Here is a 13,961-nt window from a genome sequence, read left to right as displayed (position 1 = left end):
GCCCTCGCCTTTGGTGGAAAAAGACTCTTTTCCCACTGACAAAGTTGCTCTTGAACATGCACGCACGCGCACACACACACACACACACACACACACACACACACGCGCGCACACACACACACGCACACACACGCACACGCACACACACACACACACACACACACACACACACACACACACACACACTCGAGTACCTTTGAACAGTGAGAGGAAGCGGAGGCTAATAGAAAATGGCTTCTTTTGAGGCGGGGAATGAAAAGATCAGGTTGCAGTGAGGAGCAACAAAGCCAAGGGCAACTTTGAGAGCCGTGAGGTGCCAACAATTACTTTCTCTCTGTCTCTCTTTCGCGCGAACACACACACACAGACACACACACACACGCGCACACACACACACACGCACGCACGCATACACACAACAGGCACCATGCTCGCTCGCACACAAACACACACCTGTTTGTGATACGACAGATTCGACACAACAACACACTGGCCTGTAGCAGTTGAGGCCGCTGTAACAAAGTCAAAAGATGAAAGATAAATCTCAGACTGATGTCCCGATGTGAGTTGTATAGATATAGCTTCATTGCTATTTTAAAACGGAACCTCCAAAAAGTTAACTTTTTCAGGAATCGAGTTGCGAAACAGGTTCATATTTTTTTTACAGATCGACGCTTGTGCATCCCTGTTGTTATAGAGAGGCAAAGTGACCGCCTACTTCCTGCTTCAGCACTGTACCAGAGATTTACATCCGCCATTTATTTTCCCATAGACATTTCATAAAATGCTTATAAAAAATAGTTTTACTGGGTCAAACCAAACGGTTCAGCTATATTTAGAATCAGGAGAGACCATAGAGACCATAGAACATTTCACTTGGACCAAAACATTAAAAAAAAATACATCGAAAAAACATTTTCTTTAAATCCGCAGTTTTTTATGTTTTAGTCCGAGTGAAATGTTATGCGATCTCTCCTGTTTCTAAATATATCTGAACCGTTTGGTTTGACCAAGTGAAACTATTTTTATAAGCATTTTCCGAAATGTCTGTGGGAAAATAAATGGCGGATGAAAATCTCTGGTACAGTGCTGAAGCAGGAAGTGAGGTTCCACTTTGGCTCTCTATCGGATTCAAAGGGGATTCACAAGTGTTAAAGAGGAGGGAAACTTCCTCACCACACACAGAGAGAGAGAGCAAACTTTTCATTCAGGGGGGGGAAGAAGAGTAAATTTGCAAGTTCTGCGTTGTTTTGCATGTGTCAGCAGAGTGTATGCTAATTTGATCAATCAACACACAGGTTGCCTCCCAGAACTCCGCCTCCTTAGTTTATTGATGATGCGTGTGTGTAATTAGGCGCGTCGTCGGCAGTGATAATAGTCAAGTTGCCACCATCGTGCATCGGTTCTGCAATCGAAGCAACCCGTTCTTTCTTCAATATTGTTCGCTAGAGAACTGATAGGAGAGTATTATAAGTGAACGCAGCAACGCTGGTGTTTGGCGCTCAGCCGGGTTGCCAGGTCATTCTCTGCACTTTCCGACAGCTGAAAGGAGAACAACATGAAACATTTTCCAAACAACTCCTCTGAGGGCCCGAGCAACAATGCAGCACTAATTCATTCTTGAATGCAGCGCACGCAGCCAAGACTGAGATTGTGTGTGTGTGTGTGTGTGTGTGTGTGTGTGTGTGTGTGTGTGTGTGTGCACAGTCTATGGTGTGCACCAAGCCCATGCTGGTGCAGATAAGCATAATTCCATCTCTCTTCAAATGCTGACTTTTGCCCCCCAGCCCCCTCCTTTAACAATTTCCTTTAAAATGAATGTCTACACAATGATTGTTGTTTGTTCTTTACTATTTAACTATAATTAGTATTCGAAGTATTCGAATTTATATTGTTTTGTATTGTTTTGCAGATGACATGTATTTCTATTATTACGGCATCCAGCATCTCAAGCTTTAATACAGTTTTGTTTTTATTTATTTATTTGAATTATTCATTTTTAATATTTTCTTATCTTTATCCTTTGAACTGAAATATGTATCCGTTTTATTCAATGATGGCACATTTTCGTGGCTCACCTGCCAGGTGTGTCTGACCAGAGGCTCTGATGTCACCGGCTAATTGTTGTAATTGCTGATGGTTCAACTGTGGAAGTCCGCGCCGACTTTCCAATTTGGCCACCAGGGACTGAGAGTGAAACTGCTCAAGGAAAAGGAACAATATGCACTAAGCTGCCATAACTTGTAGGTACAGTAGCAGGTAAACATGCACTGTTTGATTGAAAACACTGACGTCCGTGTTCCCAGTGCCCACGTCGCCCCCCCGGCCATGCAGCCAGGGGGCAGCACAGGGATGACACTTATTGATCTGGACATACTAGCTGAGTCTCCAGTCTTTTGGAGCCATGCTAGGGCCCGGTCTTTACTCTGTGGTCATTGTTGTGGGCAGACTTGGGAGGGAGTTTCACTACATCTAATTAAACTAGTAGTTTAACTCAATTGGTAGTAGTTCAACTAAATTACATTTATGAAGTGTTCTTAGTAGATATGACATGTCATTTTAAGGTGTAGCTAGCAAATGACGACTATTTTCTCCGCAATTGTTCTTGGCCAATTCCCCCTGCTGTCCCGGTCGTTGCTCCACCCCCTCTGCCAGTGTGGGGTGAGCCATAGACTAGCACATACTTCCTCTGATACATGTGCAGTCGCCAGCTGCTTCTTTTCACCTGACAGAGAGGAGTTTCACCGGCAGGACGTAGCGCGTGCGGGAGGATCACGCTATTCCCCCCAGTTCCTATCCCCCCCCAAAAAGGCCGACCAGAGAAGGCGCTAGCGCAGCGACCAGAACTCGTACCCCGCATGCTTCCCTCCCAATTGTGTCTGTAGGAAGGTCTGGCCAGGCCGGAATTACCGCTACTGGGAATTGAGCCCGGGTCGCCGCGGACTACCCAGACGCCCCCTACAGGCTACCACCAACTATGTTTGAGTAAAATGGAGAAAAAAAATATTTCTTTTTTTATACCTAATATTTACTGACCCTTTCTGGCAGACATTATAAACACAGTGGACATTACTTGCTCTTTATTCCAAATGAAATATAATTTTGAGTTTGTTTTTCTAAGTAACTTAAGTTCAGAAAACTATATTTTTCTTGAGCGTAGTTTTGGTGGTCCATTTTCTCTCCAGTTTGAAGTAACTGGTAGCTTTGAAACTAGACTTTCCTGTAGCTTTCCTAAATTTGTTTGGCCCCCACTAAAGTGCAAAAACTCACCCAAGGAACCCCCGTCCACCGAGCAAGCTGTGTGATCTAGACTTGATTGCTCTAATTTGTCCACCCAGTGATGGCAGAACATATCTCACAATACAGTAAAAGGGGTTAAAATAAAAGGAGAATCAGAAAATAGATAAACAAATAGAGCTATGTACGTGTGAAAATGGAACAAAATAGCATAACACAGCAAATACATTGATAAATATTTCAATGCAAAGGACGCAAATGATAAATGATAAATGATTTATTGTTTGATAAATCAAACAATAAATGATTGAGCAAAACCATGAATACAAACAGACATGAATAATTTAAGTATGGAGAAAACAATATATGTCATATATTTGTAACCATTAATATATAATATAAACATCTATATTTGATGCTGGAAGGATTATCCTATTTGACCTGTCGACACACAATGGACGACACCATAATTACATAGTGTCAGGTGTTTTTCTACGTGTGTGTGTGATGTGTGCGTGTGTGTGTGTGTGTGTGTGTGTGTGTGTGTGTGATGTGTGTGTGTGTGTGTGTGTGTGTGTGTGCGTGCGTGTGTCTCACCTGCAGAGGGCATGATCCCAGCAGCAGACAGCAGTCCGCTGTGGGAGAGCAGGTGGTGAGTGCCGCACTCTGACGCCGTCACAACCTGGAGCCTCTTGGGCGGCCGGCCAGGCCGAGAACTGCAAGGGTGAAGACAAGCCAGCGTCAGCCATCTTCTACTACACTCACTGCTTCCAGGTTACATCTTCTACTACACTCACTGCTTCCAGGTTACATCTTCTACTACACTCACTGCTTCCAGTTTACATCTTCTACTACACTCACTGCTTCCAGTTTACATCTTCTACTGCACTCACTGCTTCCAGTTTACATCTTCTACTACACTCACTGCTTCCAGTTTACATCTTCTACTACACTCACTGCTTCCAGGTTACATCTTCTACTACACTCACTGCTTCCAGTTTACATCTTCTACTACACTCACTGCTTCCAGTTTACATCTTCTACTGCACTCACTGCTTCCAGTTTACATCTTCTACTACACTCACTGCTTCCAGTTTACATCTTCTACTGCACTCACTGCTTCCAGGTTACATCTTCTACTACACTCACTGCTTCCAGGTTACATCTTCTACTACACTCACTGCTTCCAGTTTACATCTTCTACTACACTCACTGCTTCCAGTTTACATCTTCTACTGCACTCACTGCTTCCAGGTTACATCTTCTACTACACTCACTGCTTCCAGGTTACATCTTCTACTACACTCACTGCTTCCAGTTTACATCTTCTACTGCACTCACTGCTTCCAGGTTACATCTTCTACTACACTCACTGCTTCCAGTTTACATCTTCTACTACACTCACTGCATCCAGTTTACATCTTCTACTGCACTCACTGCTTCCAGGTTACATCTTCTACTGCACTCACTGCTTCCAGTTTACATCTTCTACTGCACTCACTGCTTCCAGTTTACATCTTCTACTACACTCACTGCTTCCAGTTTACATCTTCTACTACACTCACTGCTTCCAGTTTACATCTTCTACTGCACTCACTGTTTTGTTACAATTAAGTTAATATAAGCTACAAGCCTTGTTTAGTTTCATGTTTGCTGTATTGTGTCGTGGTCCCTTTAAGAGTCACAGGAAGCTAGAATCCTGTCATGTCATGTGACCAGTAATCAGGAAGTAAGGCGCATGGCACAGAAAGCTGCTGCTTTTGTTTGGTTCAGTGAACTTCCAGTGACATCTGCATACATCTTTGCCTTTTGATAGTATCATTGGTATGTATGACTTTGTTTTATTATTATTTACAATTGCAGGTCATTATTTTTGTAACAATGTTAAGTTTGGTGAACGTTGGTGCAAGAAGTCCATCGAGTTACTATGCTAATGCTAATGCTAATGACTGCTGTACACTTGAGTCATTGAAATTCATAGGAGAGAATAAATATGAATAAATAGTTGATGACATGTTAAAATATGATGTTAAAAAATATGATGGGACTGGAACATTATCGTTAAATATGCAATAAATACGTAAAAAATGTATAGCAGTAAAAACAAGGCAATTTAATTCATTTGAGAATATTTACAGTACATTGTGTATATTTACATTGTATAAAAAGCAAGCATATTGTGATTATGCTTTTTGTGTGTTTTAGTTTCACCCTTTCCTGGCGATGTCAATAAACCTGTGGACATATGCTACCAACTGTCTTCAGAGTCTTGATGTCAGGGAGGCGTTTATCTGACTGTCAAGTTATATACAGCACATATACCAAGGGCAGCACAGTGAAACAATGGCTTTCTAGCGGGCAGGATAACGCAGTGCAAGCTGGCAGACGCTACTAACAACGTCATCACACGCAGCCAGTGGATGACTATCACAGCAGTGTCTAGAGAGAGATACACAACCAGACTACGCCATGTCCAACAAAGCATCTACATTAAAGACGCGGTCCCGCGTTTCCCAATCATCAAGAGCATCGCCAACTGGGTCCGCGGCAGCCAAAGCAAGGGCGAAAGCAGAAGCTGCAAGGGCACGTCTTGCCTACGCCGAAGAGGAAATAAGCCTAAAGCTACAAAAAGCCAAGTTAGAAGCATCTATAGAAATGCTTAACTATAAAAAAGAGACGGCTGCAGCCATTGCTGAAGCAGAATCCCTCGAAGCTGCTGTTGATGGAATTAATGAAATGCATAGTTGCAATTTGGATTTGGATTCCGATCAAGCCACACAACGCACCGAACAATACGTTAGTGACCAAGCCAAATCACAAGAGACCGGAGCCCAGCTATTTGATGACAGGGTCACAGCACAGCGAGAGCCAAGCTCCAGCTACAGAATTCCAGTTTCAAATCTCAAAGCTGATGCCAACCCATTCTCTCCAGATCAAATCAATTTGGTTTCCCCTTCTATGCCTAATCTGACCCCACAGCAGCCTTACATCTACAAAGATAAAAATCTTGAAGGGGCACGTAAAGTTAGCTTTGATAACTACAATGCTACTACTGAGCAGGATCTCAGGCCTCAAAACAGCAATGATCGTGCTGCTCCTACTACACCCTATCCCATGTCTCCAAACTCCAATAATGACAACTCCAACATAAAAGACTTTGTGCGATACTTTGCTCGTCGTGAGCTTGTGGCAACAGGCTTACTTCAATTTAATGACAGACCTCAGAACTACAGAGCCTGGAAACGTTCTTTTCAGAACGCAACCGAAGGTCTGGACTTAACAGCAAGTGAAGAGATGGATCTTCTGTTTAAGTGGCTCGGCAAAGAGTCGGCAGAACATGTCGAGCACATAAGAGCAATACACATCAATCATCCAGCAGACGGACTGGCAATGATATGGCGCAGACTTGAACAATGTTACGGCTCAGCAGAAGTGATAGAAGACGCTCTCTTCAAACGTATCGACGCCTTTCCAAAAATAACAAATCGAGATTATTCTAAATTAACAAAGTTGAGTGATCTTCTCATGGAACTCGAGTCAGCCAAAGCCGAAGGAGACCTCCCGGGCCTCTCTTTCCTTGACACAGCAAGAGGCGTCAATCCAATAGTGCAGAAGCTTCCGTTTGGTCTGCAGGAAAAATGGGCATCGGTTGGTGCATGCTACAAACGGCAATATCATGTTCCATATCCTCCCTTTGCCTGCTTTGTAGACTTTGTCAGCCAGGAAGCCAGCATTAAAAATGACCCAAGCTTCAACTTCGCCTCTCACACAGACATGCTTCCCAGAATCGAAAAAACAGCTTGGAAGCCAAACAGACCACGAGAGGTCTCTGTACACAAAACTGAGATATTTCCCAAAGCCATCTCTGATCCTGGTGGGCCCTCAAAGAGATACGATGACTGTGAAAAATTGTGTCCCATTCACAAAAAACCGCATCCTCTACGCAAATGCCGCGCATTCAGAGAAAAGCCCATTGAAGAGCGCAAGACATTTTTAAAAGAGAACAATGTCTGCTTCAAGTGTTGTGCGTCATCCTCACACATCGCAAAGAACTGTAAGTTTAATGTTCAATGTTATGAATGCAAAAGTGACAGACACCACACAGCGCTTCACCCCGGACCCGCACCCTGGATCGAAAGGATGAACCCTGCTACAGAGCACGGCGGGGAGGAGGATATCGCATTACAACCCAATGTCAGCAACCACTGCACAGAAATCTGTGGCGGAGATATGACAGACTGATCTTGCTCTAAAATATGCCTTGTAAAGATACATCCAGCTGGCCACAGAGACAAAGCAGTGAAGGTGTATGTGGTTCTGGACGAGCAGAGCAACAGATCACTAGTTCGTTCACAGTTTTTCGAAGTCTTCAATGACCAAAGTCCAAGTGCTCCTTACTCATTGAAAACGTGTGCTGGAGTAAAGGAGTCAGCAGGAAGAAGGGCCAGTGGATACAACGTGGAGTCTCTGGATGGAACTGTCTGCATCCCACTACCCAGTCTCATAGAATGTGATGACATTCCAAATAACAGAGATGAGATTCCAACTCCCAATGTGGCACTTCATCATGCACACCTAAAGTCAGTGGCGCATCTCATCCCAGACATCGACCCACAGGCCCCAATTATGCTTCTCTTAGGTCGAGATGTTATCAGAGTACATAAGGTCCGCAAGCAAGTGAATGGCCCTCACAATCTACCTTATGCTCAGAAGTTGGATCTGGGATGGGTCATCGTAGGCAATGTATGTCTAGGCAGCGTCCACAAACCGCTAACAGTCAGTGCCTTCTACACGAACACCACGGAGCGAGGACGCCCTACTCTCTTCAATCCGTGCCCCAATGTGTTCCATGTCAAGGAAAAATACAGCGACATCCAGCTCACACATCATCCTCCAACACATTCTGAGGAGATATCAGACTGTGATGCTGACCACCTAGGATGTACTGTGTTTAAGCAAACCAAAGAGGACAACAAAATGGCTCCCTCTATTCAGGATGCTCTCTTCATGGAAATAATGGAAGAGGGACTACAGAAGGATGCAAACAACAGTTGGGTAGCACCATTACCCTTTAAATGCCCACGTCAACGGCTCCCCAACAACAGGCCCCAGGCACTGACTCGTCTCAAGTCTCTCAGGCGCAACCTTGAGAAGAAGCCTGAAATGAGAGACCACTTTCTCATTTTCATGGACAAGATGTTTAAAAATGGCCATGCTGAGCCAGCCCCTCCTCTCAGTGAGGAAGAAGAGCGGTGGTACTTGCCAATATTTGGCGTGTACCATCCAAAGAAACCTAAGAAAATTCGAGTGGTGTTCGATTCCAGCGCACAGTACAACAATGTGTCGCTCAATGACGTGCTATTAACTGGGCCCGACCTGAACAACACACTGCTCGGAGTACTGATGCGCTTTAGAAAGGAAGCAATTGCCTTTACAGCAGACATAGAACAGATGTTCTATTGTTTTTTGGTAGAGGAAAACGACAGGAACTTCCTACGTTTTCTTTGGTTTCAAGACAATGACCTCTCCAAAGACATTGTAGAGTATCGTATGACGGTCCACGTCTTTGGAAATAGCCCTTCACCCGCAGTGGCTATTCATGGACTGCACCAATCTGTTCAGGCATGCGAGCTTCACGTTGACCCTGATGTCAAACGTTTTGTGATGCGTGACTTCTATGTCGATGATGGGTTGAAGTCCCTACCTACAGTCAAAGCTGCTGTCAACCTGCTAAAAAAGACACGGGATGTCCTCTCCAAATCAAACCTAAGGCTGCACAAGATTGCAGCAAACAACAAAGAGGTCATGGAAGCCTTTCCGGCTGAAGATCATGCAAGTGACCTTAAAGACCTGGACCTCGATGCAGACCTGCTGCCAATGCAGCGCAGTCTTGGACTCAATTGGGACCTCCAGACAGACTGCTTCCACTTCAGTGTCTCCGATGAGATAAAACCCTACACTCGTCGGGGCATCTTATCTACGATCAATAGCCTCTATGACCCTCTGGGGTTTGTAGCACCGGTTACAATACAAGGCAAGGCTATTCTGAGAGAACTCACGGCTGAGAACGGTGACTGGGACTCTCCATTGCCCCAAGACATGGAGGAAGCGTGGACGTCTTGGAGAGCTTCTTTGAAAGAACTGTCTCATCTTTCTATCCCCAGACCCTACACGACAACTTCACCCTCAGCAGCTAGCAGAAGAGAATTGTGCGTGTTCTCTGACGCATCAACCAAAGCTATCGGAGCAGTGGCATATCTAAAAGTAACTGATGCTGCTGGAAATAACCATGTGGGATTTGTAATGGGCAAAGCCAAGCTGACCCCTCGTCCCGAGCAAACAATACCAAGACTAGAACTTTGTGCAGCTGTTCTTGCCGTGGAGTTAGCAGACCTAATCTCGGCAGAACTAGACCTCCAGCTCGATGCTACAACTTTCCACTCAGACAGCAAGGTAGTCCTTGGCTACATTTCTAATGAAACCAGGCGCTTCTATGTGTATGTAAGTAACCGGGTACAACGTATCCGAAGGTCCTCCCATCCAGACCAATGGCATTATGTGCCAACAGATCAGAACCCTGCGGACCACGCTACACGTTCTGTGACGGCAGGTCATTTGAAAGACACAAACTGGCTCAGTGGACCCAAATCTCTGCACAGACTGGAGACAAGTAACTCTGAGAGCATCTACGATCTTGTAGATCCGAGTTCAGACCCAGACATCCGTCCTCTAGTGTCCACTTTGAGCACTACAACATCCTCCAAGCAGCTTGGTTCCCAGCGGTTCTTAAAGTTCTCGTCCTGGAAGTCACTAACTCGGGCCATTACTCGTTTCATACACATAGCCCGTCTTTTCAACAAAACCTCAATGAAGAACAGCCCTTGTAAGGGCTGGCATTACTGCAAAACAGAATACACTGTTGAAGAATGTGATCAAGCTTAGAATATAATCATTCAAGCAGTACAAGAGGAAGTCTACAGTCAAGAGATCAAATGCATCCAAAAGCATGAGCAGATCCCTAAAAGTAGTCCTCTCAAAAATCTGGATCCCTTCATTGATGTGCACGGCCTGCTGAGAGTCGGAGGCCGCCTCCACAATGCAGACCTTGATCAGATTGAAAAGACTCCATTGATTATTCCTGGCAAACATCACATTGCAGCTTTAATCGTGAAGCATCACCATGAACAAATCCACCATCAAGGTCGCCTGTTTACAGAAGGGGCTGTTCGTACAGCAGGTTTTTGGATAGTTGGAGGCAAGAGAAAAGTGAGCAGCATCATCCACCAATGTATAACCTGCAGAAGGCTTAGAGCTCCACCTATCGTTCAAAAGATGGCCAGTCTTCCAGCAGATCGTCTCTCAACAGACCCTCCATTCACAAATGTTGGACTGGACGTATTTGGCCCTTGGAGTGTGTCTTCGCGACGAACAAGAGGAGGCCTTTCACACAGTAAACGGTGGGCCGTAATCTTTACATGTATGAGCGTAAGAGCGGTTCATATTGAAGTAATAGAATCTCTTGACACATCAAGCTTCATCAACGCGCTCAGGCGGTTTCTTGCTGTGCGCGGTCCTGTCAAGCACATCCGTTCGGACCGTGGCACCAACTTTGTTGGTGCCTGCAAGGAGTTGAAGATACCTTCGAACATTGACAACACAACTGTGAAGAGTTACCTGACAGACCAAGGTTGCTCTTGGACCTTTAACCCTCCGCATGCTTCCCATTTCGGTGGAACATGGGAAAGGATGATTGGTCTTGCAAGGAGAATCCTGGATTCCATGTTCCTCCAGCTGAAAGACAAACTCACCCATGAAGTGCTGGTGACTTTCATGGCAGAAGTAGCAGCAATCATCAATGGCAGGCCTCTTGGTCCTGTGACAACCGACACTGATGACTCCTTCATACTCAGTCCAGCTGCTCTTCTCACACAAAAGGTGAACATTCTTTCTGCTCCTACCGGCGAGTTTGGAGTTTCCGACCTCTACAAGCACCAGTGGCGGCAGGTTCAGCACCTGTCCAACACCTTCTGGGACAGATGGCGGAAGCAGTTCCTCCCAACACTACAGGCACGCAAGAAGTGGCAGTCCAGTCATCCAAACGTCAACGCAGGAAGTGTTGTTCTCCTCAAGGACAGCCAAGTACCAAGAAATGAATGGCCCCTTGGACTGGTAACTCAGACCTTCCCTAGCAAAGACGGGAAGGTGCGCAAGGTCGAGGTAAAGGTCACTAGAGGAGGAGGGACTAAACTTTTTCATAGACCTGTTGCAGAGATAGTGCTTCTACTCCCCCCAGAGACTTAAGCCGTCTTGGATTTGATGAGTGGCGTGTAGTCACGCCAGACGGGGAGTGTTTTGTTACAATTAAGTTAATATAAGCTACAAGCCTTGTTTAGTTTCATGTTTGCTGTATTGTGTCGTGGTCCCTTTAAGAGTCACAGGAAGCTAGAATCCTGTCATGTCATGTGACCAGTAATCAGGAAGTAAGGCGCATGGCACAGAAAGCTGCTGCTTTTGTTTGGTTCAGTGAACTTCCAGTGACATCTGCATACATCTTTGCCTTTTGATAGTATCATTGGTATGTATGACTTTGTTTTATTATTATTTACAATTGCAGGTCATTATTTTTGTAACAATGTTAAGTTTGGTGAACGTTGGTGCAAGAAGTCCATCGAGTTACTATGCTAATGCTAATGCTAATGACTGCTGTACACTTGAGTCATTGAAATTCATAGGAGAGAATAAATATGAATAAATAGTTGATGACATGTTAAAATATGATGTTAAAAAATATGATGGGACTGGAACATTATCGTTAAATATGCAATAAATACGTAAAAAATGTATAGCAGTAAAAACAAGGCAATTTAATTCATTTGAGAATATTTACAGTACATTGTGTATATTTACATTGTATAAAAAGCAAGCATATTGTGATTATGCTTTTTGTGTGTTTTAGTTTCACCCTTTCCTGGCGATGTCAATAAACCTGTGGACATATGCTACCAACTGTCTTCAGAGTCTTGATGTCAGGGAGGCGTTTATCTGACTGTCAAGTTATATACAGCACATATACCAAGGGCAGCACACTCACTGCTTCCGTTTTACATCTTCTACTGCACTCACTGCTTCCGTTTTACATCTTCTACTACACTCACTGCTTCCAGTTGACATCTTCTACTGCACTCACTGCTTCCGTTTTACATCTTCTACTACACTCACTGCTTCCGTTTTACATCTTCTACTGCACTCACTGCTTCCATTTTACATCTTCTACTACACTCACTGCTTCCATTTTACATCTTCTACTACACTCACTGCTTCCAGTTTACATCTTATACTGCACTCACTGCTTCCAGGTTACATCTTCTACTACACTCACTGCTTCCAGGTTACATCTTCTACTACACTCACTGCTTCCAGTTTACATCTACTACTGCCCTCACTGCTTCCAGTTTACATCTTCTACTACACTCACTGCTTCCAGGTTACATCTTCTACTACACTCACTGCTTCCAGTTTACATCTTCTACTACACTCACTGCATCCAGGTTACATCTTCTACTACACTCACTGCTTCCAGTTTACATCTTCTACTACACTCACTGCATCCAGGTTACATCTACTACTGCACTCACTGCTTCCAGGTTACATCTTCTACTACACTCACTGCTTCCAGTTTACATCTTCTACTACACTCACTGCTTCCAGTTTACATCTTCTACTACACTTCCAGTTTACATCTTCTACTGCACTCACTGCTTCCAGGATACATTCAAAGGTTTACAGGAACTGCACTTCACTCAGTAAACCCAGGTTCTGCTGAGGTGTCCTTGAGCACAACACTTGGAACACGCCACACAGCTTGGTCTATAGCACAGTGGTGGTTCTCAAACTAAGGGTCAGGACCCCCCAGGGGATCACACCACAAGGTAATTTTGGGGGGTTGTGATATGATTTACGGGACTGGAAACCCATATTTCTACTGTACAAATGTATTATTGTGTAATTCTTCTGATTTTTCTCTGTTTTTTTTGCCTTTTCCTTGTTAAATACATAATAGTTTTCAGCCTTGAAGCCTCCGCTGATGAGGGGGGACTTTTGGGGTGAATTATTCAACTCTGCATAATGATGCAGGGTTGAGTAGGGGGGGGTCCGCTCACTATGCCGACAACCCGAAATCCTGATAGCCCGCTAATCTGATAACATCTAAAAACTACTCGGTCCCTGCGCTGTCCTTGGTCCTGAATCAGTGGAGGTTCTCAAGTAAATTTTGTCAGCACGAATTGCCATGAGACTGGGTTCAGGGTTATCGGCATTGCAGGTTGTCGGCATTGCAGGTTGTTGGCATATAGACGCGGCACCGAGTAGGGATGGGTATCATTTCGTATTTTTCCGATACAAGTACTAAAATGAAATCGATACCGGTACCTAGACGGTGCTTGAACAGGTAAGTACCAGTTTTAAAGGTACCAGTCGGGGACCATAGTGGTACCGGGTTTCAGAACCCAACCCAAGTTGTGAGTAGGCATAGTTCCATTTTAAGGAGTCACAAGGCAAAAACTTTGAGAAGCACTACTGACCTGAGCTGACTGTGGAAGGGAGCAAGCATCCACTAACCTTCAGCCTCGTTCCTGCCCCGCCCACTAACCTTCAGCCTCCTTCCTGCCCCACCCACTAGCCTTCAGCCTCCTTCCTGCCCCGCCCACTAGCCTTCAGCCTCCATT

At 44.7% G+C, this 13,961-nt stretch overlaps 1 protein-coding gene across 1 annotated transcript in view; it reads right to left on the bottom strand.

The window, feature by feature from the left end:
* The window catches only part of dachc (dachshund c), a 54,718-nt gene that overhangs the window by 26,168 nt on the left and 14,589 nt on the right, over positions 1–13,961 (bottom strand). Inside the window, exon 2 of the mRNA XM_083651020.1 lies at positions 3,835–3,953. Coding sequence (XP_083507146.1) covers positions 3,835–3,953 — 119 coding nt within the window. The remainder of the gene's footprint in view (positions 1–3,834; positions 3,954–13,961) is intronic.

Source organism: Poromitra crassiceps (assembly GCF_964638095.1).
Source record: "Poromitra crassiceps genome assembly, chromosome: 14".
Lineage (NCBI taxonomy): Eukaryota > Metazoa > Chordata > Actinopteri > Beryciformes > Melamphaidae > Poromitra > Poromitra crassiceps.
This window is presented reverse-complemented; position numbering and strand designations above follow the sequence as displayed.